Source organism: Lemur catta, chromosome 1, assembly GCF_020740605.2.
Source record: "Lemur catta isolate mLemCat1 chromosome 1, mLemCat1.pri, whole genome shotgun sequence".
In the NCBI taxonomy this organism is placed as follows: Eukaryota; Metazoa; Chordata; class Mammalia; order Primates; family Lemuridae; genus Lemur; species Lemur catta.
The window spans coordinates 186,343,336-186,370,649 of record NC_059128.1 but is presented as its reverse complement, the minus strand read 5'-3'; the positions used below and the strand labels follow the sequence as shown (position 1 = coordinate 186,370,649).

The 27,314-nt window shown below is 37.6% G+C and overlaps 1 protein-coding gene across 1 annotated transcript in view; it reads right to left on the bottom strand.

Moving 5' to 3' along the window:
• Positions 1 to 3,083: 3,083 nt before the first annotated feature.
• LEKR1 (leucine, glutamate and lysine rich 1) overlaps positions 3,084 to 27,314 on the bottom strand; it is a 150,819-nt gene continuing 126,588 nt past the window's right edge. Inside the window, exons 9-11 of the mRNA XM_045539530.1 lie at positions 24,393 to 24,557; positions 20,910 to 21,209; positions 3,084 to 3,802 (exon numbers count right to left, since the gene is read on the bottom strand). Coding sequence (XP_045395486.1) covers positions 3,389 to 3,802; positions 20,910 to 21,209; positions 24,393 to 24,557 — 879 coding nt within the window. The 3' untranslated portion in view covers positions 3,084 to 3,388. The remainder of the gene's footprint in view (positions 3,803 to 20,909; positions 21,210 to 24,392; positions 24,558 to 27,314) is intronic.

Here is a 27,314-nt window from a genome sequence, read left to right as displayed (position 1 = left end):
TTAGTATTTTAAAAGTGCAACTTAACATTGGCTTCACAACTTGCTACTACACAGGGTTAACATTTTCAAGAAGAAAAGTAAACTTTCTTCCTTAAAATACCATAGACACCACCTTAGGAATGATACCATAATTGTCTATCATGGTTTGAGGACCATTAAAGGTGTTCTGTGCAAGATACTGTGTACATTAATTATTTTCCTAAAACATCAAAATGAAAAAGTTCAATAATCCATAATCATTATAGGATTTGTGACCTTTGGGCACATTCCAAATTGATTTCCTGTGCTCCATAAGCTACAGCACGATGGTTAGGAATTTTTATTAATAGCTGCAGTGTGTTAACACTTTTAGGATACTAGATTGATTTACCACTGCAGTGTTGTAACAGACATAAGAATTTTAAAAGATAAAGCTTAAGAAAACTTGTTCCATAATCAAAGAAATTAGCTATAATTGATCTGAAATATTACAAAAACTTTTTAAGACTAACAGAACATTAAAAGATCTTAATCTTACATAATTTTCACTATTAATGTCTCTTCCAGTCAATTCCATTGCCAGAAAATATAACTTTTAAGCAGTTCTGACCAACTACAAATATAGTAATTTAATTTAATAAAACTTTTAAAAATCGCTTAAGAAATCTGTGCTAACTTAGGAGAATTCTTTCATCTTTGCCACCCATACAAGTTTAAGAAGAAAAACAGAGGGTTATAGTTATCTAAGGAATATTTTCTATAATATTCTTTTCTCTTATCACCTATAAATCCCTCCATTGAGGTCACAGAAAATGGGTGTCTATAGAGAAATTAAAAGCATTAGACTTAATAGACATTATATACATTGGAGAGCCTTATTTTGTCATAATACACACTACTTTTTAAACATTCCTGATAGCTGTTTCATGCTAGGAGTTCATTCATCAGTAGGAAAATCAAAGACGGTCTTAATGTGTTCTTAACCTCTAGGTTACATACTCTAATGCTTTTCTTTTTTTAAATGTTTTTATTCAAAAGACATAAGCATATAGCTTAGTCTGCACCATTCAAATAGTCTACATTGAAATAAATATAAATAATGTCTTTCTATTTATCTATAAAATTACTTCTCTGACATATTTGTGGAATATAACACAACCTCATTGCAGATCATGATTCTATTCTCAGAGTTATTATTTACAGAATTACTCATTGTAAAGCGAGAGTGTAACAAACTGAGAAACCAGGTTTTGCACTCATAGTCTTTACAGCCCTTTAGAAAAGCTTATATGTGACTTTCTTTATAAATATAAGTATGTTCATAATTTAGGGCAAGTGAAGAAACCCATTGTATCCCTATGGTTCCTGAAGAGTGAGCTGAAATTGGAAGACCGTACAAAGTATGTATAACCCTATAATAAAGACTGTTACCCCAAATGTTCTCTTGTGCTTTCACTAGCTTTTGCCATCTTCCGTATGCCATGAGTACTTGTAATTTAAACATGAAAACAACAGATCAGAGACCATAAGGCCTAGTGCAGTGGTCCCCTGCTGGCATTGCACAAGATTTTAGAGGGTGTACCAACTAACATTTCTTATCTTAATAGATACACATTTATTTTGAAGTGTATTATAAAAAAATAGCAAATCAAGTTCATGACTTTATAGTTATTATTCCTTGTGTTATTTCCTTTTTATATAAATTTCAGTTTAAAAGGTACACTTAAAGAAAAATGTTGTCTTTAACTAATATTGTCTTTAGCTAAAAATATTAACTAAGTACAGCGTAGGTGCCACTGACAAAAATCATGATGGAGGCTTGGGAAGCTCTGGTGAGGTGGAAATGTTGGGGTCAGGTGACAGTGGTTCTGGTTCCAGCTCTGTCACTAACTAGCTTCACCACCTTAGCCAAGTCACAATCTCTGTGGGTACCTATTCTTTATCTGGTAAGTGATCACTGGGGTGACTTCTAAGATCCACCCCAGTGCCACCTTCCCTGATGTTGTGCTTTCTTGTCCAATGCCATTATAAGGGACGCAATGTCTGTAACACAGAAGTAAGCATTCCAACTCTTAACACAAGTGCACCTATTGTGGAATTGTTTTGAGATGGAAACACTCTGCTGGTTAATTAGGTCAATCCTTTGGAAGGTGGGAGATAAACTTGATTTTGCTTAGTAATTTTACATTTTTATACATGGGAGGGATCCTAAGTACCTTTAGATTCTCTCATCAATAAAGTAGCCAAATAGCAGAGAAATTTATGTACCATCTTTTACATCTACTATTATTCTAATGTGGGAGTAGGAAGGCTGGATGGATGTCCATGATGTAGTCAGATGGAGGATTTAAGTAAAGTCAGTTTTTGAAGGAAAACACACTTTTATTAGATGGCAAAAAAGATAGACAAACACTAGCCTAAGGTAAAGAGTTGTGTTTTAAAGAACAGGAGGAGCCTGAAACTTTAAGATAGCTTAAAATAGCTGATCTGGTTTCTGGTTTTACTTTCCCACTCTGAAAATAGAAAACACGTTAACCAGTTACCCATTTTGAGGGGTAATAAAATTTGAATCCACACTAGCTCTACGTGCCTTTGCTAAACTGTTTTGAATTGGATCTCTTCCCAATGGCTTGAGAATACATGTTCAAATTAAAACCTAACTCTGAGTACCAAAAAGCATTCTATGTAGAAAATACCTACCAATATGGTCAGGCTCTTTGTTTACTAAAGTAATCTTTATAATTTGAGAAGTAAACACCTTTTTCTTGAATTGGAGTTACCATCCCTTTTTCTAGGAGGTTCCCAGACACTCATGGAAGACAGTCTTCCTGAAGTTTGTGTATCATTCTCTGACCTAGCCTAAAGAAATTAGATGAGCCAACTAGATTGCAAGGTGAAGAAAAGAAGCTTTTGATTAGGATGATGAGTATTGTGAATATTTGAACTAAGAATTTTGGAAATTATCTCATTAATGATTACTTTTTTTTTCTATTTGGAACACATATTATATCTACTTAACCTAGTCAGCTCAACAAACAAATGAACAAACACCAGCAAAACCAATACAATCTATTCTTTGTGGAAATATATCTACTTTGTAATGGTCCAAAAAAAATTAGAAAAGATGCTATGGGTGAAAAATGTTACCGGTGATCTCTAAAAGGGCATATTCATAGCGTACGTCTGAACATATACAACACATAAATATAGAAATTTACCCTCTGAAATACCAACAACTTAATTATGTTACGATTGTGGGTTCACAATTTTCTAGCTTGTTACATTTTTTACAAGTATATCTACAGACATGCATTCTTGACCTATGAAAATAATTTGATCCTTGTCATCCTCAGCTACAGTGGTGAGTTTCGGGCACTCTGTGAAAGAGCACGCTCCTGACTTTCGACAATCACTGCTGACTGAGCCTCCTCTGCAGAATGGCAGCTAGTCTCTGTCTGGTCTCATTGGCTGAAGATGCTCCACCCCTGGGAGGATGTGGCTGGGGGAGAACCGGCAGACCTGAGCTGCTGACCCTCTTGGGCTTATCAGAGGTTGGGGCAGTGGTGGCTTTTGACACTCCATGCAGGCTGGGAATTTTGATCCCTTTTTTGGAGTTCCATCTTGCAAGGCTTCTCTCTCCATGATTCCCGACTGCTGTGGCAGGGGAGGTTAGGCTGCCCTTGCTGAGGGAACATGGTGACAATGGTAAACTTCCACTGAGCTTCCTGAGCTCCAGGAGCTGTTCCCTGGCTTGACTCAAAGCCTCTGTCAGCTCAAAGCGTTCTTCACACTCTCTACGCACTGTTTCCTGAAGAAAAGTGTTCTGAAAAGAGAAAGGGAAAAAAGCACCCCAGTTTTAAATAGTGTACATAAGTGGATAGATACTGACGATATAAACTGAGAACTGAACTGGAAATCAGAGGTCTATATTCTTTGATTGTCTCTGTGATACTCTACCACATGGGACCGACAAGTCAAAAACAAAAAATTTGTGAAGGTGGAAAGAACTTAAAGAAAGCATTTGGTTCAACCCTTGCAGTTTGCGGAAGAGGAATCAAGAACTGGAGAGCTTGAGTGACCTGTCTGGGGTCCCTTAGATGGTAGTGGTGGTGCTGGGGCTAGAACCCAGGACTTCTAATGTCTGCTACTACAGTGGGGTTTCAACTTCTGTGCCTCCGGTCTCAGACATGTGATGCCTAATAGTTAATACCCGTAGAGTCATGAAATATGCTATTTTATAATAAAAGTACTATGATAGATAAGATAAACAGGTAGGGCCGGGAGGGGTGGCTCACGCCTGTAATCCTCGCACTCTGGGAGGTCGAGGCAGGTGGATCGCTCGAGGTCAGGAGTTCGAGACCAGCCTGAGCAAGAGCGAGACCCCGTCTCTACTAAAAATAGAAAGAAATTATATGGACAGCTAAAAATATATAGAAAAAATTAGCCGGGCATGGTGGCGCATGCCTGTAGTCCCAGCTACTCGGGAGGCTGAGGCAGTAGGATCGCTTGAGCCCAGAAGTTTTTGAGGTTGCTGTGAGCTAGGCTGACGCCACGGCACTCACTCAAGCCTGGGCAACAGAGTGAGACTCTGTCTCAAAAAAAAAAAAAAAAAAGATAAACAGGTAAAATGGCTTGAATTATAAGATTGAAAGAATAACAAAATATATCAGTTATAGCATTTAAACAATATCAGTTACTTATATGATGCTCTCTCAGTGGAACTTAAATATACTGATCATTTGCCATTCTATAAGATAATATCCCCCCAAAAAGAACATCTGCTTTTAACTCCATTTAGCAATCATTTAGCAAGTTACTGGTAGCTGTAGTGGATACAGTCCCTCCCCTTAAGAAGTTTGCAGCCTCATAAGTTTGAGCAGAACTGATTTTTATGTTCCTAATAGCATCTGACCCAAGGGTGGAAGCTGTGGGGTTTAAGATAAAGAAGAAGTTTTTAATAGAGCTGTCTGGAGGACACTGAAGAGTTGAATCTCACTTGGCAGGGATGTACTGGAGCAAATTTAAGCTTCAAATGTATGACTGGATCAGAGATCATTAAAGCCCTTTAAAATTCTGACATTCTACATGTCTGGTTAGGGAGTTATCCATCTTTCAACTATGGGGTTCATCAAAATTACCTCAAGGCCCACAGTATGAATTAGGTCTTGGATCTCCACAATGTCCTGACATTCATGTTCACAGAATGTCAAAAAAGAGCTTGAGTCTGGGTGCAGTGGCTCACACCTGTAATCCTAACACAGTGGGAGGCCAAAGCAGGAGGATTGCTTGAGCTCAGGAGTTCGACACCAGCCTGAGCAAGAACAAGACCCCATCTCTACTAAAAATAGAAAAAATTAGCTGGGGCACATGCCTATAGTTCCAGCTACTAGGGAGGTTGAGGCAGGAGGATCAATTGAGCCCAGGAGTTGGAGGTTTCAGTGAGCCATGATGACGCCATTGCACTTTAGCTGGGGTGACAGAGTGAGACTGTCTCAAAAAAAAAGGTTGGAAAGTAAGCAAAGCAATTCAAAGCAGTGTTCTAATAAGTAAACACAATTAAAATGATTATGCCATAGGATTTATCAACTCAAAATGAATTTCCATCAGGTTAGCTTATTTGTAAAAACAGCCAAGGCATTCCTAAGTCTAACTCTTAGTGGAAAAATTCCTCCCTAAGGGGTGACTGACTAATCTGCTGTCAGTGGAACTAAATAACAAAGCATCAGGGAAAGTAGCATCTTCCCATATTTGAGTTTCTTGTGATTATGGACCAGAACTGTATTCAATTCCAAGTTTGGTAATCAAAATTGAAGAATATGGAGCAATTCCAGATTAACCAGTTGCACAGTAATTTTCTATAAAATCAGCTGCATGTCTGGATCAAACAAAGCCTCATAATTTACATATACTATTTACATACATACACGATCCATATACTTTTAAAAAATCATGAATTAATCAGTCACTTTCAGTTATTTTTATTTTTTGGAGGAATTGGAAAGCAAAGATGGTGTTTGTGGCTTTTCACCTGGTTCTCATTAACTCTACCTGAAACACTTGTTGAAATGGTAGAGGAGGAAGGACTAGACAGGAAGATTGATAAGGTGCTACATTAGGTAGCATCTCATTTATTGCTCCCAACAATTATATTTGACAAAGAAAGACAGTGAAGCTCAGACTGGCTCTGTAATTTGCTGAGAGCAACCCAGCCCTGAAGTGGTGGAACTCTGCCCACCTCCAGAGCCCTGCCCCATGCTGCCTACACTTAAATTAGTTGTCTAATTCATTACATCAAGCACACAGGGGGCCATTTTGTTCCTAGGACATTGATGTAATAAAAATCCATAAGACATTTTCATCTGGTTTTGCCTGGGTTTCTTAACTCTATTAATCTAAACTGTCTTTTAAAAGGAAAAAAAAACTCAATGCATTATGTTTCTTGTCTACTAGTAGAATAAACTGGAAAAACGTATTGAAGTGATTAAAGTGTTTTTCAATAAATTAGCATAAAAATACCCTTGATTAAGAAAGCTATGCCTAGCACTCTGGGAGGCCGAGGTGGGAGAATTGCTCGAGGTCAGGAGTTCAAGACCAGCCTGAGCAAGAGCGAGGCCCCGTTTCAACTAAAAAAAAATAGAAAGAAATTAGCTGGACAACTAAAAATATATAGAAAAAATGAGCCAGGCATGGTGGTGCATGCCTGTAGTCCCAGCTACTTGGGAAGCTGAGGCAGAAGGACTGCTGGAGCCCAGGAGTTTGAGGTTGCTGTGAGCTAGGCTGACGACATGGCACTCTAGCCTGGGCAATAGAACAAGACTCTGTCTCAAAAAAAAAAAAAAAAAGAGAGAAAGCTATGAGGAAGTTAATTTTATTTGAATATGTAAAAGAAAAAAATGGACAGCCATGAACATTGAGGCCAACAGATGAGTGACATGAATAACAGGCACAACAATCTGGAAGGAAATGGAGGATGTGACCAGAGCTCTCATTAAAAGAAAAATAAAATTCAATCTATTTACTAAAATTAAAGTCTCAAAGGAAAGGAGTAGTGCTCTACAGAAAACATGCATAAAGCAAGTCACATAAACGCTACTTCAGGAAAGCGATACTCCACTACAGGAGACCATGAAAAGAGACAGTGAACCAAAAGACGTCCACATAGCAAGTGCAGTGGGAGCAAAGTGCCGGCAGACTCTAGGTTGAACTGTGTACCCCTGCTTTATACTCAGTGAAGTCTAAAATGTCATGGAATGATCAGATTGCACAGTTTCTGCAACTCTAACTGGATATAATCCAAAGTGAGTGGACAGCCAGCCAGCTGGGGTGGGGGCAGGGCTGCTGACTGTCTCAGTCTGGGTCCTACTGCTCTGGAACTCATCCTTCTCAAGGCAAATCCTTTCAGGACAAAGGATTAAGTCTCTTTGTTCTATTATTTCCCAAACGAGCAGAACCTCTGAACTGAAAACAGGGTACAAAATTGGGACTTCTATTTTTTCTGTGTCCAAATACTACAAATCCTAGGTGAATCTCATAATATCTTCATATCCTTTGCCACCAGTACCTCCTCCTTCCTCTAAAATTGAGATTATGACTCAGTTTTGTCCAACAGGGAGTTCAGATGTTATAATTTATTCAATCATTGGGTGAAAAAAATGGAACTACAACACTGGAAGTTCAGGGGATTGCTATTTCAGGGGTGGAGTGTGACAGGGCATGACTAGAGGACATGTGGATGTGGCTAGAGTCAGTAGACACATTAGTGGAAAATTCCATCATACATGAAAAGAATCATCTACTTGTGGTTAGATTGTTTTCAGTAATGTAGGCAAGAGGAAGATTGAGTTGTTGCAGAATTCTAATATGTGTTTTCATTCAGCAGCATGGAAAAATGTGCAAGATGGAATATGTTCAGTAAGACTGAAAATCTTGCATAGCATTCTGCACTTTAGATAAAATTATCTTGGCCATATTTTAGCATGGTAAAAATAGTATCATTGGATTGCAACTAAACTGAAAGGCAAAATGAAAAGGAAGGCATGAGCCAGGTGAAGAAGGGGCAATAGGGTTTTCCAGGTAGAGTGGGCAGTAAGTGCAAATGCCTGGCAGTGAGAGAGGGAGAGGCACACCTTCGGACAAAATATGGCTTGATATGACTCAGGGGCAGATGCATAAAGGGAGGAGAGACCAGGATTGAGGTAGGGTGGAGTGAGCAGGGTCAGATCAAGAGGGAATTTGGCAACATGTTAATACCAGAGTTATGGCTTAATTCTGAAGTTCATGAGAAGTCACTAAAAGGTTTATTTCAAGCAAGGGGCTGGCACGGTCAAATCTGCATGAAAGGACGATCTCTTTGCCAGCTCTGTGGAAACTGGCCTAGAGTTAGGCAGGATGGAAGGCAGGGAGGACAGTAGGAGCCTGAAATTTTCATGGAGGAGGGAACCTACCCTCAGTGAGGGTAGTCTAGGGGAGGAAAGACGAGCATTCCTGGATCCTTAAGCTCCACCAATTGGTGGCAAGCATCATATACAGATATCTCTACAACATTTTCAGAAGAAGGCCACTTTGAATAGGCTTAAAATATGGCTTAATTGCACTCCCACTGAGTAGGTAAATGTCAAAATGAAAATACAAATTAGCTCACCATCTGTTTGAAAGTTATATTAAAAAATGGCCAATTTCTCCCACTCTTTGCAATGTAAGAGTGGTTTATTTTTATGTTTGTTTTCATTTTTATCTCAGAGACAGCTGGGTTGCTTTCAAATCCAAAAACAGTGGAAGAAGTGAGAGAAGGCTTTACTGCGTAGCTTGATTGTTCTGAAGGTGAGAATCCTGTCTGTGACGGGAATTAGCTGTATTTGGCATAATTTTGGGAAATATGCCAAGAAAGTAAGACCTCAGTGAATAATAAGCACAGATGGGTGGCTTTGTTCATGTTTTATACCCAGTAAGGTCTGGAACCAGTCATGGAATAATCAGATTACACAGTTTCTGCAACCCTAACTGGAAATATTCCAGGGTGTATGTGGGTGGGGGGCTGAGGTGAAAGGAAATTCTGTGGAAAAGGTGTAGAAACCAGAAAGAAAGATGAGCAGGAGTTAGCAAAGGCTTCTGTTTAACTAATCTGATCAGCCCCCAAACTGCAGAAAAGCAGTGGAAGCTGCCTTTTGGTAAGACTGGAATGAGTATCTGAAAAAATGTCCAGGAAAGTAAGATAGATGTCAGGTCGGTTGTTTTCAAAATTATATTTCCATGCTTGCAAACATGATAAAACCAACTACGGCAGACATACCAAACAAAAGTTGTAGAAACAGAGAGCAATAATCCCTCAGACCAATATGCTTCAAGAGCAGATTTTCAGGATAGGGAGGAAGAGTCCATGAAGGCAAAGTATTCAGAATTTACTTTTCTAACTCAATAATCCAACTTTAAGATTTAGTTAGTATTAATTAAACACACAAAAAATGGCTCCATATTTCTTCTCGTTCTGTCAGTTTTCTGGCATCTCCCTCTCCATAGTTGGAGACGCCCAGTCTGAGCGCCCTTCTGCCCCAAGGCCAAGGATCTCAGTTCACTCACCTTCCCTGCCAACCAAGCCTGGGAACAGTCTCTGTCCCCGAAAAGCTTTCTTCATCCTCCTCCTGCTCCCCGTGGGGCAAGAGATTGGAGAACCTCCCTTTACTGTCTTACTCTCTGGAAAAGACATAGATGTTCTAATTTATTGTGTCCCAAAATTGATAACCACTTCTTTGGTAATTTATTATACTGACTGGTACTTAGGCTTCTCCATTCTCACAGATGGAATTACTAGAGAAGCGTGTGCCATGTTCTCTGTATTGATTAAATACACAAATACAATAAATGCACATCCTAAAACTAAGAAAATCCCTCTTGAAAATAAGCTATCTGTGGCTGCAAATACCATATATTCCTAAATTTAATCTTAGAGTTTATATAAATTCATCCTTGCCAGATTTATTAATAAACTTTCTTATACAAATAGGGTTTCTTTATTTTTTTCTAAAAAATAGATTATATATTGGAAAACTATTAAAAAATACCAAAAAGTTCAAAATCATTTATGATCCCCATATTTAAAAAAAGTATATAAGAATACTCCTACCTGCCTATCTCTTCCTACCCTCAATGGTAACCTGTTAATAGTTTGGTGGCAAATCCTTGACTTTTTCCTATCATTTATCTGTAACCCTAAAGAAATACACATGTGCTATCCTTTTTTGTTTTTTAAACAGAAATAGATCCAAGACGCCAAGAGATGGTCAGGTGAATATGGCACACACTTCTCTAGTAATTCCATCTGTGAGAATGGAGAAACCTAAGTACCAGTTAGTATAGTGATGATCAGGTGAACCAATATAAACAACAAATATAGCTGTTGTAATAAAAGCAAACACAGATCTACAGTCCTTTAGCCACAAATTTCACATCCAAAAGCTCTGAAAAGAAAAAAAATCGTAACATTATATCTAGTGATAAAATCTGACTGGATCGATAGGAGGCTAATTATATTATTTAGTTATCCTATTTAAGTATGAACACATTCAGATGCTTACTGCAGGAATAGTAATGTCATTGCACTGCCCTAGGTCTCTAGGGACTTATGCACTGTATTAACTTCCTAAAATTCAAAATAGTTTGAATTCCATACATATCTGAACCCATAGTTTTCAGATAAGGGACCTGTATACATTGCATGTTCCCTTCTTTAAATATTTTTGAGTCTTTGATGGTATTCTCTTCTGGTTTTCTTCCTCTCTCACTAGAAGTTCCTTTTCTGTCACTGTTGCCAGATTCTCCTCCTCTTCCCAGCCTCTAAAAGCTGAAGTGCTTGTTCTCAATTCTCTTCTCTATTACCTCTGACCCATGTGATATACTATGATTACATTTTCTTTCTTGCACAGCATCCTTCCAGAGTTATTGCCTCATTATTTATCCGCTTAGTTTTCTAGGTGCTGATTACTAATTTTTCACCAAACTCAGAAGTGTAAATATCCTCTCAACATATTCAAACAACGCATGTAAGCTATTAGCTTCTCGTTGTTCTTGCAGACAAACTTCTAAGAACCCTCCATTCTTCTGCTCAACATGGCCTGGCTGTTCTCTAAATCTGATGCACTGCTGTAATCCTAGCACTTCTTCCTCCCACCATCCTAGGGATTCTCGCCACCTCTCTCCTGTGTTGGAACCTTTATTTCCTGATTCCTATATCTTCTCCTTTCTTAGTTACTCCCTCATTGTGGTGTCATATATCCTCTAACAGCTTCCTGAGAAAGGCTGCAAGGGAAGTATCATTTTTGAGAACTCTAATTCTAATATATTCTTATTTGACACTTACACTTGATGGATCATTTGTCAGGATGATTACAATTAAAATTGTAGGCTGGAAATAATCTTCCTTTGGAATTTGGAAGGCACTGTCTTCCATTTTCTATGGTTATTAAGAATTCCTTATTCAATAAATGGTGCTGGGAAAACTGGATAGCCACATGTAGAAGATTGAAACAGGACCCACACATTTCACCTTTCACAAAAATCAACTCATGGTGGATAACAGACTTAAACCTAAGGCATGAAACTATAAGAATTCTAGAAGAAAATGTTGGAAAAACTCTTACAGACATTGGCCTAGGCAAAGAATTTATGAAGAAGACCCCAAAGGCAATCACAGAAACAACAAAAATAAATACATGAGACCTAATCAAATTAAAAAGCTTCTGCACAGCCAAGGAAACTATTACGAGGGCAAACAGACAACCTACAGAATGGGAGAAAATATTCACATGCTACACATCTGATAAAGGGCTGATAACTAGAACCTATATAGAATTTAGGAAAATCAGCAAGAAAAAAATCAAACAACCCTATCAAAAAATGGGCAAAGGACATGAACAGAACTTTTCAAAAGAAGATAGACTAATGGCCAAAAAACATATGAAACATGGTCAACATCTCTAATCATCAGGGAAATGCAAATCAAAACCACAATGAGACATCACTTAACTCCAGTGAGAATGGCCTTTATCAAAAAGTCCCCAAACAATAAATGTTGGCATGGATGCGGAGAGATAGGAACACACATACACTGCTGGTGGGACTGCAAACTAGTATAACCTCTGTGGAAAGTAATATGAAGATACTGCAAAGAGCTACAAGAAGAACTACCATTTGATCCAGCAATCCCATTACTGGGCATCTACCCAAAAGAACAAAAGACATTCTATAAAAAAGACAGACATCTGCACTAGAATGTTTATAGCAGCAAAATTCACAATTGTAAAGATGTGGAAACAACCCAAGTACCCATCAATACATAAATGGGTTAATAAAATGTGGTATATGTATACCATGGAATTCTACTTGGTCACAAAAAACAATGTATTATTCTGGATGGTGCTGGAGCCCATTCTACTAGGTGAAGTATTACAAGAATGGAAAAACAAGCACCACATGTACTCACCATCAAATTGGTATTAACTGATCAACACTTATGTGCACATACAGTAACAATCATCGGGTGCTGGGCAGGTGGGAGTGGGGAGGAAGGAATGGGTATATTCACTCCTAATGGGTGTGGTGTGCACTGTCTGGGGGATGGACATGCTTAAAGCTCTGACTCAGGTGGGGCAAAGGCAATATATGTAACCTAAACATTTGTACCCCCATAATATGCTGAAATAAAAAATAAATAAATAAATAAATAAATAGTAGGTATCAAGCATATTAAAAAAAGAATTCTTATACCATTTTGATTCCTGATACTTTTTAAGTGACTTACATCTCCCTATCCCCCACCACAGAAACTTTTAAGTATTAATACTTATATTTATCCTTAGAGTATTGACATTTCAGAATGAAGTACCTTGGTGGGGTTGCTTTGCCTGAGTACTCAGTGGATCCTTCAGTTCTTGGAAATATCTTTGAATTAGTTTGTGGACAGTTTCTTCCCTTCCATTTTCTCTGTTCTCTCTTTTTGGAACTTCTATTAGTGGGGTCGTAGATATCCTGGCTTGATCTTCTAATTTTCTTTTCTTCTCTCCATCTCTCTGTTTTTTCCTTCTAATTTCTGAGAGATTTTTTATCATCTAACCCAAATATTGATTTTCTTATTTTTTTTCCTACTTCGGTTCTTACATTTTCATACCCATTCTTTTTTTCACAGCCACTTGTTCAAGTTTAATGGACATAATATACTCTTTTTCTCTGAAGATATTAATTATACTTTTTGTCTACAACTCTCTTTTGCTCACTGTATTGTGCTGTACCTGTTTCTTCTAAGTTATTTTTTGGCTTATTTGTTTGTTTCTGGTTTCTGTCCTTCATATTAGAGATGTTCCTCAAATATTTGGTGATCCTTGGCTACTCATGTTTAAAAATGAGTCCCCAAAATGTTACCAGAAGCTCTGTGTGCCTTGATAGGGTTTATTGGCTGGCATACTTCTGAGTAGGTAGACTGGACATGGATATAACCATTGCTTTGGGATCTCCCAACTGTCAGTATCAACAATTCTTTTCTTATAAAGCAGCTCATATCTCCAGAGAGGGCTCTTCCAATTCATTGTACATAATACATAAGCCTGATTGCCTGTGTTCTGGGAAGTGAGTATGTGAAGGGGTCTGGGAGTTCTCACCATTCAATATACAGACTTTCTATCTAGCTATTGCTTTATTCCACATTCTACTGTCTTTTATCATCAGGTGCCTTGCCTCTTTCATTCGGTTTTGCTAGAGAGTGAACCTCTGGTGTCTTGCCAGAATGGTGCACAGGTGTTACTTGGGGATGGGGAGGATATCTGAGGATTCTATTTGCTCTTTTTATAATCTTTCAAACAGTCCTGTCTTCAGTCCCACTCTTCTGTTCTTCTTTTAGAGATACAGGCATAACTTGGGAGATATTGCAAGTTCAGTTCAGACCACCAGAATAAAGTAAAATTCACAATAAAGTGGGTCACATAAAGTATTTGGTTTTTCAGTGGATATATAAGTTATGTTTACACTATACTGTAGTCTATTAAGTGTGCAATAGCATTTTGTGTAAAAAACAATATTCATACCTTAATTAAAATACTTTATTGCTAAAAAATGCTAACAATCATTCTAAACCTTCAGTGAGTTGCAATCTTTCTGTTGGTGGAGAGTCTTGCCTCAATGTTGATGGCTGACTGAGCAGGGTAGTGGCTGTTGTTGGGGTGGCTGTGGCAATTTCTTAACATAAGACAACAATGTTTGCTGTATCAATGGACTCCTCTTTTCATAAAAGATTCCTCTGTAGTATGAGATGCTCTTTGATAGCATCTTACCCATAGTAGAACTTCTTTCAAAAATTGGAATCAATCCTCTCAGACTCTGTTGCTGCTTTATCAACTAAGTTGATGTAATATTCTAAATCCTTTCTTGTCATTTGAACAATGTTCATAGCATCTTCACAAGGAGTAGTTTCCATTTTAAGAAAGTACTTATGTTGCTCATCCATAAGAAGCAATTCCTCATCTGTTCAAGTTTTATCACAAGATTGCAGCAATTCAGTCACATCTTCAGCCTCCACTTCTAATTCTAGTTCTCTTGCTATTTCCACTAAATCTGCAGCTACTTCCTCCACTCAAGTCTTGAATCCTTCAAAGTCATCCAGGAGGGTTGGAATTAAATTCTTCCAAATTCCTGGTAATGTTCATATTTTGGTTTTTTGTTTTGTTTTGTTTTGTTTTGAGACAGAGTCTCACTCTGTTGCCCAGGTTAGAGTGCCATGGCGTCAAGTTCACAGCAACCTCAAACTCCTGGGCTTAAGCCATCCTTCTGCCTCAGCCTCCCAAGTAGCTGAGACTATAGGGATGCGCCACCATGCCTGGCTAATTTTTTTCAATATATATAATTTTAGCTGTCCAGATCATTTCTTTCTATTTTTAGTAGAGACAGGGTATCGATCTTGCTCAGGCTGGTCACGAACTCCTGACCTCGAGTGATCCTCCTGCCTCGGCCTCCCAGATGCTAGGATTACAGGCATGAGCCACTGCGCCCGGCCTTGTTTTTTTTTTTTTTTTTTAAAGACCACTTGGTTAAACATTGTCTTAAGTATCTACTGACATTAGTATAGATGCATTTTTCATTAGATTAGACCCAGTAGTTTTACATGAGAGAGCAAGGAAATGTTAAGTTCTTTTCACTTTAACTTTAGAAAACAATTTCTTAATAGGAGCCAAGTAGTATTTCTTTTTTTTTTATTTCAGCATATTATGGGGGTACAAAAGTTTAGGTTATGTATATTGTTCATATTTTAACCTCCTCCTATGAATCACAAATGTTTTTAATGGCATCTAGAATGGTGAATCTTTTGCAGAAAGTTTTCAATTTACTTTGCCCAGATCCATCAGAGGAATCACTAACTAAGGCAGCTATAGCCTTATGAAATGTAATTCTCACATAATAAGACTTGAAAGTCAAAATTACTCCTCGATTCATGGGATGCAGAATGGATGTTGTGTTAGCGGGCATGAAAACAGTATGAATCTCCTTGTATATCTCCATCAGAGCTCATGGGTGATCAGGTGTATTGTCAATTCTAACAGTAATATTTTGAAAGGAATCTTTTTCTTAGCAGTAATTCTCAGCAGTGAGCTTAAAATATTCAGTAACCTATGCTGTAAACAGAGATGCTGGCATCCAGGCTTTGTTGTTCCATTTATGGAATACAGACAGAATAGATTTAGCATAATTTTTAAGGGCCCTGGGATTTTCAGAATGGTAAATGAGCATTGGCTTTAATTTAAAGTCACCAGCTTCATTAGCCCCTAACAAGAGAGTCAGCCTGTCCTTTGAAGCTTTGCAGCCAGGCATTGACTTTTCCTCACTAGCTATGAAAGTCCTAGATGATGTCTTTTTCCAATATAAGGCTGTTCCATCTACACTGAAAATCTGTTGTTTAGTGTAGCCACCTTCATCAATGATCTTAGCTGGATCTGGATAACTTGCTGCTTCTACATCGGAATTTGCTACTTCACTTTGAACTTTTATGTTATGGAGATGGCTTATTTTCTTACCTCATGAGCCAACCTCTGCTAGATTCAAACTTTTCTTCTGCAGCTTCCTCACTTCTCTCTCAGCCTTCATAGAATTGAAAAGAGTTAGGGCCTTGCTCTGGATTAGGCTTTGGCTCAGGGGAATGTTGTGGCTGGTTTGATCTTCTGTCAGACCACTCAAACTTTCCCTCTGTAAGCAATAAGGATGTTTTACTTTCTCATCATTCGTGTGTTCACTGGAGTAGCATTTTTAATTTCCATCAAAAACTTCTCCTTTGCATTCACAACTTGGCTAATTGCTTCACACAAGAGGCCTAGCTTTTGGCCTGTCTCAGCTTTCTACATGACTTCCTCACTAAGCTTAATCATTTTTAGCTTTGGATTTAAAGTGAGAGATATGTAACCCTTTCCTTCACGTGAACACTTAGAGACTACCGTAGTGTTACTAATTGGCCTAATTTCAGTATTGTGTCTCAGCAAATAGGGAGGCCTGAGGAGAGAGAGAGAGGGTGGGAATGGCTGGTAAGTTGAGCAGAGCAATCAGAACACACATATTTATCGATTAAGTTTGCTGTCTTATACGTGCAGTGTTCTTGGTGCCCCCCCCAAATTACAACAACATCAAAGATCACTGGTCACAGATTAACATGACAGATATAATAATAACAAAAAAGTTTAAAATACTGCAAGAATTACCAAAATGTTACACAGAGACGTGAAGTGAGCACATGATTTTGGGAAAAATGGTGCTGATAAACTTATTCGATGCAGGTCTGCAATAAACCTGCAATTTGTGGAAAACCACAATATCTGTAAAGTGCAAAAAAACAAAACACAATAAAATGAGTTATGGCTGTATCTAGTTTCTCCAATTCCTGAGCCTCTCCAGTGTTGTGTCACATAATCAGGTTTGCTTCCTGCTGGATGCCCCCATCCTCACTCCTCATGGGCATTAGGTTTCCATATTTATGCTCTGCTAAGTCAATTACCTCTCAGCCACTAGCTTTCCATTTTCCAAAATTTTGTTAACATTTTTTTCATGTAGTATTAAGTCCTCTCTTGTTCTCTTTGTCCTCAGGGACTTACTCACTTTTTATTAATTTGTTGTCATCTTAGTGGCAATGGATGAAGTAGAGATAGACATATGTATTCAATTCTCCATGTTTAACCAAGAGCATTATTTTCTACATTTGAGTACCTTTCATTTTCATTACATGGCTACAGAAACTGTAGAATTTAAAACTTCTGCCCCTTTTTCCCCCTTATCTATGGGCTTAAAACAACAAAAATGTTGAACTCTGTACTGGTTTCCCTTCAGTGGTTGTCTGTGAGGTGTTTATTTGAATTTACCACATTCTTCTTCTGGATCACAACAAGGTCTCTAACAGTGGGGCCACACCGTCTTGACTATATGCACATGGAAATAGTAGGAAGGAAAATGAAGAAGAATGCTATCCATTTTGACTTGGTTTTGATGATAAGGTGCTATCCTCCAACATATTAACTTTCTTTTCTCACTTCCTTTTTTTTCTTCTCTTTCTTTCTTTCTTTTCTTTATGTTCCAATTTTTTAATGTGTGTGTCTTTTTCCCAGCAAGTATTTTCATGGGCTCCTTTGTTCACATTTGCCCTTCCAAAACAGTTTTATTTTCCATTTTCTCTCCTCTTATTGACCTGCAGCTTTTGTTGCTCCACCTTGTGACCCTCGCCGTTTCTGTGGCTGTGCTCCAGTAATCCCCACTCCACTTAGGAGGCCCATTTTGCCCTTTAGAAACCTTGCCTTTTCCTCCTATCCTTGAGAACTTTCCTCATACAATCAAAAACAAAGTCCATCCACTCTTTGGTCTCTTGAAAGAGAACAGGGCTTTCCTCCCCTTAGTCAGCCTCCTTGTTAGACCATTATTTTATTTTCATTCTAACGGGAATTTATTCTCTACTTAAATGCAGCTTTATTTCTCCAGAATTTGAGAAATTTCAAGTGTCTGGAATGCATGATCAAAAAAAGTAGTGCTTTTCATTTTACATGCTACAGCCTCTATTCTTTCTGGCTCATAAATCTTATCCCTTTTATTGGCTCATTTCCTATTTTTATAAGCATATTCTGGACTTTGGTATGCTTGCCAAAGAAGCAGCCTTAATTATTTACTCTTACAGTTCAGTTCTAATTAGTTAACTTTGAGGTGATATTTTGGTAACTTCTAACGGAAAATCTAGTCTACCTTCCCCACCTACACCAAAGGAAATTGTCCCCCAAGCGAATCCTTAATTAGTTTTTCTTTACTTTTGGAATGATCCTTTCCTCATATCTAGTAATGATCCATAATCATTTATATACGAACCCAATGTCTTAAATCTTCCAGTCCACATTAAAAAATAAAAAAAACTTCATTCTTAAGTGGCTCCGTTTCACAACTAATGAGCAGGAAGAGTTCCAAACGTCACTCCTTTTGTTTGATAAAGAAAAATCGATTCTTCACTTTTAGCCTAGTTTCTCTTGCTGAAATCACACCTGGAAGCCCTGTGATTGCAAGCCTTTACAACGGCCCTTACTGATCCTTACCCTCGTGACATTCACACCCTCTTGCAATCGTTTCACCTGGAGTGTGAGTTGGACTGATTAACTCATTTGTAAGAATGAAACACAGCAGAAGCAATGGGATAGTACTTCTGAGACTAGGTTACAAAATGACTATGGCTTCTGTGTTGGCACCCAGCCTTTCTCATTCTTGGTCACTTGCTTGCCCTGAGGGAAGCCGGCTAATGTACTATGACCTTTTAGACATCCACGTGGCAACAGCTAGTGAGGAACTGAGGCCCTCAGTCCAACAGTCTGTAAGAAAATAAATCCTGCCAACAACCACACAAGTGAGCCTGGAAGCCAATCCTCCCCTAGTAGAACCTTTAGATGAGACTGCACCCCCAATGGACAGCCTGACACCAACCTCCCGAGGGGCCTTGAGCCCGAAGCACCCAACTCAGCCACACTCAGATTCCTGACCCACGGAAGCTATGAGATAATAAATGCTTGTTGCTTGAAGCCACTATCCTTGGGGGTAATTTGTCACATAGCAATAGATAACTAAATACAGGCTCTTGAGGCAAATTTTCTAGCTTTCAGTCTACGCATTTTATATGATAAATTTCCTTGTAGGTTATTCTTTCCTCTGGATGTTAATTTAATTACTCATGCAAGATTTTCTTCAAATTCCTCTTTGAGAGCAGGAAGTAGCAATTTGTCAGTCTTATTCATAATTATTAAATACATCACCAGTGCCTACCTAGCACAGTGCCTGGCACCTAGATAGATGCTAATATATATTTACTGAATTTGACCCTTCTGTCTTTTCCTATTTGACCTAGTTTATCGGTTACTCCTCACTTTCTATACTGCCATTTCTTTGGGTATTTAAGAGTTAGAAAACTTGCTAGTCTAGTAGCCTTGACCTTCCTCCCTTTAACCTGCTGTCCCTCCTCTAGAGCTTCAAGTTGGCATCACCTCTCTCTTCCTCAGGGATTCTCCAGTGGAGCCGCCTCCATGCGCGCTCTCCTCCCTACTCCTGCCTGAACTGGGGGGCGGCTCCCTGTACTGGGGAGGCTGCGCTGCTGCGTTCCAGCAGGAGACACTCCATCACCTGACCCTCTGAGTAGGTGGTGTGTTTATTGCTTTGATTTGTTTTCATTTTAAAAGTAAAAAAACAATGGAGGCCCAGAGATGTTGAGTTCTGAGCCTGAGGTCATCTTGAAAATTAGATGCAGAAAAACAAGAACTCAGGTTTCCTGAAAGAGGAAACATCACACTATGGAGATTCAAATTTGAATCTTAGCTCCACCAAGCTATGTTTTGACCTTATGGAAATTATTCAACCTTCTTCAGTCACTTCCTCATCTGTAAGATGTAAATGATTTCTACTTTATAGGGTTGTCCTAGGCATTATTCTTGATCCAAGTTCTGTCCATTCCATGTTCTACCTTCTATTCACAATTTCTTTCCAATAAGTTCACTTCATAATTATAATGCTATAAACTTTCTGTTTTGGTTGGTATATCAAATATAGCACGAACATGGTATATTTAATTGTTAATAATATTACTATTAGCATTTTCCTTTTATTCCTTTATTAAGATGCCAATAAAACCAACAAAAATATTACTTCTCACTAACATTCAGAATCTTCCTCCATTTGCCTTTATTTGTTATACTGTCATAAATGGGATCAAATATTGTAATGTGACATAACAGTGGTGACTAGAAAACAGATTAATTGTTTCACTATTTTTAAATTGCTTAGTAGTTCAGAAATAAGACTTTGTTTGAAAAAAAGTTTTCAAATCAAAATAAGTCTACTCCAGTTTAAATAAGAACACTGCTAAAATAATCATGCATACCTAAGAAAGAAGACCAACACATGTAAATTACCTTATAAATTTAGGTTGACAGGAAGGTAAAATCCTAAAATGAAATTATATTTAAAATACATTGTCCAAGTACTTTTTGAACTTAAGCAGTTTTAGTGCTCTAAACTAAAACTTTTTTTTGCTCTAAAAACCACCAAAGCACCAATCTTTCTTTGGCAAAGATTCAGTGTTAAAACAAATAAGACATAATTGTATAAAGATTCCTAGTCTTAGAGGTTTTAAATAGTCATTTGCAACACAGAACTGGGCACTGATGAAACTTTAGAGATGACACAGTTCCACATGTTCATCTTACAGATAAGGAAGCCAGGTCCAGAGAAGTTAAGTGACTGCCTAGTTAAGGACATAGCAAGAATGTGATCTCAGATCCCTGACCAACAATCCACGAATCTTTCCATGACACCAAGCTACTTTTCATGTTTTTGTTTGTTTGTTGTGCTTTTTCACTTATTGCAAAGATGCAAAGGTACCATCATCTGTTTCCTACCTCTTCCTGGGATTGGTTAAATTGCTGTATCAGTTGTGTCTGTGCCAGCATTACTCTTTCCAGTTCATCTGACTTCTGTTTCATTTCCTTCCTCAAGTCTTCTGAAACTGAATCATTACTGTCAATTTCCTTCTTCAAGCGAGATTCAAATTCTGCAACCAAATTTTTAAGGTTTTCTATTTCTTTTTCCTTTGACTCAGATTCTTCAGTGTATTGAATATGGGATTCACGGAGTTTTTCTTCAAGAGTGGTCACTTCCAGCCTTAGATCTCTTGTAGCGCCTGCGATTAATTCAGATATCTGTAAGATAAATCTCTTATTAGTTTGTAGGCAATAGTTTTTAGGTAACCACAGAGTTCTTATGATTTTTAAGAGGTTTATTCTTTTTTTTTTGCAATACAATTCTTTTTTATTATTTTTTCTTTTTGAGGAAGAAGCATGCTTTTTATATAGCACCTGTAAACATATCAGTTAAGTATGCTACTTTGAAATTTCCCATTTTTTTTTTTTTGGAATGTTAGATTACCACAACATCAACTACATTATATAGTAAGTATTGAAAGCAAGTCAGGCTAAAACAAAAGTAAAACTTTATCACTAAAAATATTCATAGCAGCAACTTTTAAAAGATCATTTTTATTAAATCAAGTCATTGCACTTGGTCATTTTATTGCTACTGCAAAACAAGGCCATAAAATTATAATGCTTCTCATTTTTGATTTAAATGATTGTCTCATTCTGTTCATACATTTAAGAGGTTTATTCTAATTAATCAGTATACTTTTCTGATCAGATGAAAACAAATCCTATGACATATGCAGGCCTTCAAGATTTTCTTTTTAAGAGTTAAGACTAAAGTTTTTATTTTTCTACCTAAAATGGTATCACATTAATCACCCTTGGAAATATATAAATCTCTGTGACTGTACTGAGCTACAAAGACAGCTCAAGCTCTGGCAAACAGATCAGGGGCCTACGTGGGACCTAACCAGGTTGGCTTTGGGATCTCGCAATGCCTGATGTTTGGGGATGCAAGGAGGAGAGCACCACAATTATACACTACTCATACCATACCAATAAGTTTTCTTTTGACATGATTTTTTTTCTTTTTTGCATATGATGGCTGGAGGTACCCCAGATACTATACTTTCTAGAAAAGCATTGCCCAATAGAACTTCAGTGATGACAGAAATATTCTGTGCTATCCAGTACGGTAGCCACTAGCCACATGTGGCTACTGACAGTGGAATGCTGGTAAATGTTTAACAACTGATTGTCAAAAAAAAAAAAAGAGCCAGATTTATATCTAGTTTCCATGATATAAATACTCTCATATGGTTACCAACATGATATCATTGGTCACTAAGCTGGGAAGAGATGCACATGACAGGATTTCAAAAGCCAGTGCTGGCTACTGAAATGTGGCTAATGTAACCAAGGAACTGATTTTAAATTTTAATTAATTTAACTGAAATTTAAGTAGCCACATATGGCTAAATTCTAGAGAATGCCAGACTACTTTGAAAATATGCTGCTTTTCAAAGTGGTACTGCTAGATAAATATAGTAGATGAAGGAATAACTTGAAGAAGCTTTTCCTCATAGCATGAAAGTCTTTAGAAGGGAAAAGATTGCTTGTTTTCTTTCTCCTTAAAAAACAAAGAATAAAAAACAAACAAGAAGGAGCAGAACTGCTTCTGATGAAACATATCCTTATTATTGACACTTATGCTACAAATATTATCATATTATAAATATTAGCACAAGAAACTAGTCCATGAAGAATCTGGAAAACATTGACCAAAGTTCCAAGGACTTTGTGAACTATTACTTAAGAATAATTATGTATCCCAAATTTGTTTCAAATGTTAAATTTACATAAAGAATAACTTTTGTGAGAAATCTATTTACAATTAGTAATTTTATAAATTAATATTCTATTATCTTCAATTAATCCAGGAGGGAAAAGTGTCATTGCTATATCTGAACAGTGGTTTTTATCACCCCGAGGAGAGCTGACACTGAAATAAAGCAGATTATCCTTAGGGGAAGAGGATAACATCGACACAAATATGTTTTGATTTTTTAAAAAGAGAGTCAACATTTAAAAATCAGGAGATTTCACTTACAAAATCTGGATTTATGACTTCTTTTGAGAAACTGAAACATCTGGCAAGTTCCAGCCTGCCTGTCTGCATTCCCCTGCCGATGGGATCCTGAGCCACCCAGACTGCGACAGCAGTTACAAAGCGAGAGGAAGAAGGGAGGAGGAGACTCAGGAGAGCCTGGGGTGCCAGGGCCAGGACCCATCTAGGGGAGGCGGAAGCTTGGGTGAAGTAAGGCTCCAAGCTCCAATAGGATTTCACTTACAAAACAAACACAAACTCAAAGATAAAATTATTAAGAATTTCAGGGCAGTATCTGCAGAGTATGAAATCCAAAGCATGAAGCCTTTCTGAGTGTGGGGCTCTGTGCTATGGCATTGGTCACATACTCAGGTAGCTAGTTCTGCCTGCTGTTCACCATGAGCTGCTGAAATGGCTGTACCAAATTCCCGTATACAAATGTAGAAGCCGTTAGGTCTCATCTGATGTTTAACTAACAGACTCTTAATGAGTTTACTGAAAATATGATTTCCCCACTGGTTCTTCGTTAATACACACACCCACACTACATTCAAGTCCTATAAAAACAGGGAAACCTTAACAAAACCTTAAATTATATTTAGAACATACTGTTTAAGAAATTAAGAAGACGTGATAACATTTTACAAATATTTCTCAGCCAGGCACGGTGGCTCACGTCTGTAATCCAAATACTCGGGGAAGCTGAGGTGGGAGGATCTCTTGAACTCAGGAGTTCGAGATCAGCCTGAGAAAGAGTGAGACTCCTTCTCTACTAAAAATAGAAAAATTAGCTAGATGTGGTGGCGTGCAACTGTAATTCCAGCTACTTGGGAGGCTGAGCCAGGAGAATCGCTTGAGCCCAAGAGTTTGAGGTTGCTGTGAGCTAGGCTGATGCCATGGCACTCTAGCCCAGGTGACAGAGCAAGACATCGCCTCAAAAAAAAAAAAAATCTCTTTATTCAAAAATGTTTAGAATTAAAAATATTTGCCATTAGAGGGGATATGCTTTAGTAGTTGGGAAATGTTTAATTATGTAAAACACCTTATTATCTTTTGATGTTAGATATTTAAGGTATTGGAATATCTAGCCATGATAATTACTAGTCATATAATTTATACTGTTTTCAAATTGTTTATTTTAGTAGAAAACATTCCATATATAGCTGGGTTGTGTGCCTGTATAATTTATCTCAGTTATCCATTCTGGAGGATAGCCAAACCATTTTACCTATATGGCTAAAACTAAGACACAGTAACCACGAGGAGACCTATAAATACTGTAGCATTCTTAGGAGGAAATAATCAACATCTGCAGTTTAAAACTCATTAAATAATGACAAATTATCATAATTACAAACCTTCCTTTGTAGTTCCTCTTGTTCTTTCTTATACTTTTGGATTATCTCTTCATGCTTTTCTTTTTCAATATCAAGTTCCAGTTTTGCTTCTTTCTTAAAGAGAAGAGCTTGTTCCTCAAAGTCAACTAAATGTCGAGCTCTTTCCTTGGCGAGTTCAGCTTCAATCTAGAAAATAGCATTAACACACATATGAAACAATTTTGCCTTGAAATAAGTACAGTAAGCTTAGTTTCTGACTAATTTTTTAAAAATTATAACATTAAATTTTTAATTAAACTATTTCAAAAATTCTAGTATTAAAAAAATATGACTTAGAACTTGGGCCAAATATTCCAACACCTTCTAAGACCTTCTAAGACCCGAAAAATTACTAGAGAAGTTAGAACTATATATTATGACAGTTTTCATAAATACTAAAAGCTTAGTCATCTGTTCATTTATACTGTAAACTCAGTCTTTGCCAGTAATTTATAAGAGAAAATTTAAAAAAACGAACAGATTTTGAGGCTCTTAGACTAAGTTCTGCTGAAAACTCAGAGAAGATACAAAGTACAAGTGTTGATTTTTCAAATGGCCCCTTCTTGATGGAGGTCATAGAAAGTTTTGGAGTCACAGATTATCATTTAATGTGATTGAGGCTGGAAAGATGATTAAAGGAAATGAAGTATCACAAGAATGGAAAAACAAGCACCACATATACTCACCATCAAATTGGTATTAATTGATCAACACTTAAGTGCACATATAGTAATAACATTCACCGGGTGTCGGGCAGGTGGGAGGGTGGAGGAAGGGATGGGTATATTCACACCTAATGGGTGTGATGCGCACCATCTGGGGGATGGACACACTTGAAGCTCTGACTTGGGTGGGGCAAGGGCAATATACGTAACCTAAACATCTTACCCTCTGTAAGATGCTGAAATAAAAAGAAAAATCATAAAAAAAGGAAAACATAGTGATGCCTGTACAGATGATCCTCTACTTAAAATGGTTTGACCTTTGATTTTTTGACTTTATGACTGTGTGAAAGCAATATGCATTCAGTAGAAACTGTCCTTCGAATTTTGGATTTTGATCTTTTCCCAGGCTACCGATATGAGGTATGATACTCTCTTGGGATGCTGGGCAGCTGCAGCAAGCCATGCAATCACAAGGGTAAACAACCTTTACTCTACAGTGTGTATGTACTGTGTTGCCAGCGTTTTGAGGATACTGTGTTTTGTGTTTTTGTCATCATCTCTACAAAATGCCCATTTTTTTATTTACGGTATCTTCAAAAATGGGCTTATCAGGAGGTAACCCCATTGTAAGTCAAAGAGTGTGTATATCCATATTTTGATTTAGAATCATAGTGCTGGAAGGGACCTTAGAAATTCGCTAGTTCAGCCTCTCATGCTTCTGTGAATTGTGGAAAGAATAAACAAGGACTTTGGATGCAGATGGAGTTGAGTTTAAATCCCGGCTCTAAATCCTGGCTCTGCCACTTGCTAACTGAGTGATCTTAAGTTCGTGACTGTTACCTTTCCTGGTAGGGTTATAACTAGTTCCCTTAGGGTTGTTATGAGAATTAAATGAGGTAAAGCATCTGTATAAAGCTCTAGCACAAGCAGAAATTCTATAGTCAGTGGAGATTACTTCCACGCTTCCACTTTTCAGTCTCTACTACGAATCTACACTAAACAACTATCTGGTTAAGTGGAGAATTCTACAAATAGCAGTTAGGTCAAATTTGTTAACAGTATTCAATATATCACTTAAAAAGCAATCATTTTACTACTTCCCATAGTATATATCCTTGCTGATTTTATGGCTATTTTTCTATCAATTAATGAAAGAGGGATATTGACATCTCAGACTCCAATTGTGGATTTATTTCTCTTTGCAGTTCTATCAGATTTTGCTTCACGTACTTTTAAGCTCTGTTATTAGGTGAATAAACATTTAGGGTTATTAAGTACTCCTGGTGAACTAACTCCATTATCGTTTTGAAATGACCTTCTTTATTCCTGGTGATATTTTAAATATTCTGATGTCTTTGATCTGAAATCTACTTTGTCTGATAGTAATATAGCAACTTCAGCTTTCTTTTGATTTGTGATAGCCTGTTATATCTTTTTTCATCCTTTAATTTTAACCTATTTGTATCTTTATATTAAAGTGCTTTTCTTAAGAGCTTATTTGGAGGTTCTAGCAGGAAAGCACAGCTACTCATATACCCCTCACTAAAGAATAGTCCTCCATGGTATACATATAGCACATTTTATTAATCCACTCATGTATTGATGGGCACTTGGGTTGTTTTCACATCTTTGCAATTGTGAATTGTGCTGCTATAAACATTCAAGTGCAGATGTCTTTTTTATACAATGTCTTTTGTTCTTTTGGGTAGATGCCCAATAATGGGATTGCTGGATCAAATGGTAGGTTTACTTGTATCTGTTTAAAGTATCTCCATATTGCTTTCCACAGAGGTTGCACGCTGACTACTCAGCTATAAGAAATAATGGTGATAGAGCACTTCTTGTATTTTCCTGGATAGAGCTGGAACCCATTCTACTAAGTGAAGTATCTCAAGAATGGAAAAATAAACACCACATGTACTCACCATCAGATTGGTTTCATTGATCATCACCTAAAAGCACATTTAGGAATAACATTAATCAGGTGTTGGGCAGATGTGGGTGGGGGAGAGGATGGGTGTATACACACATAATGAGTGCGACATGCACCGTCTAGGGGATGGACACGCTTGAAGCTCTGATTCAGAGTGGGGGGGCATGGGCAATATACATAACCTAAACTTTTGTACCCCCATAATATGCTGAAATTAAAAAAAAAAAAGAATAGCCCTCCTCCATCAGGAAAGGTTGTCTTTTTTCACCAATCATGCAACTTCAGGAGGGACCCCCAGGGAGCGGT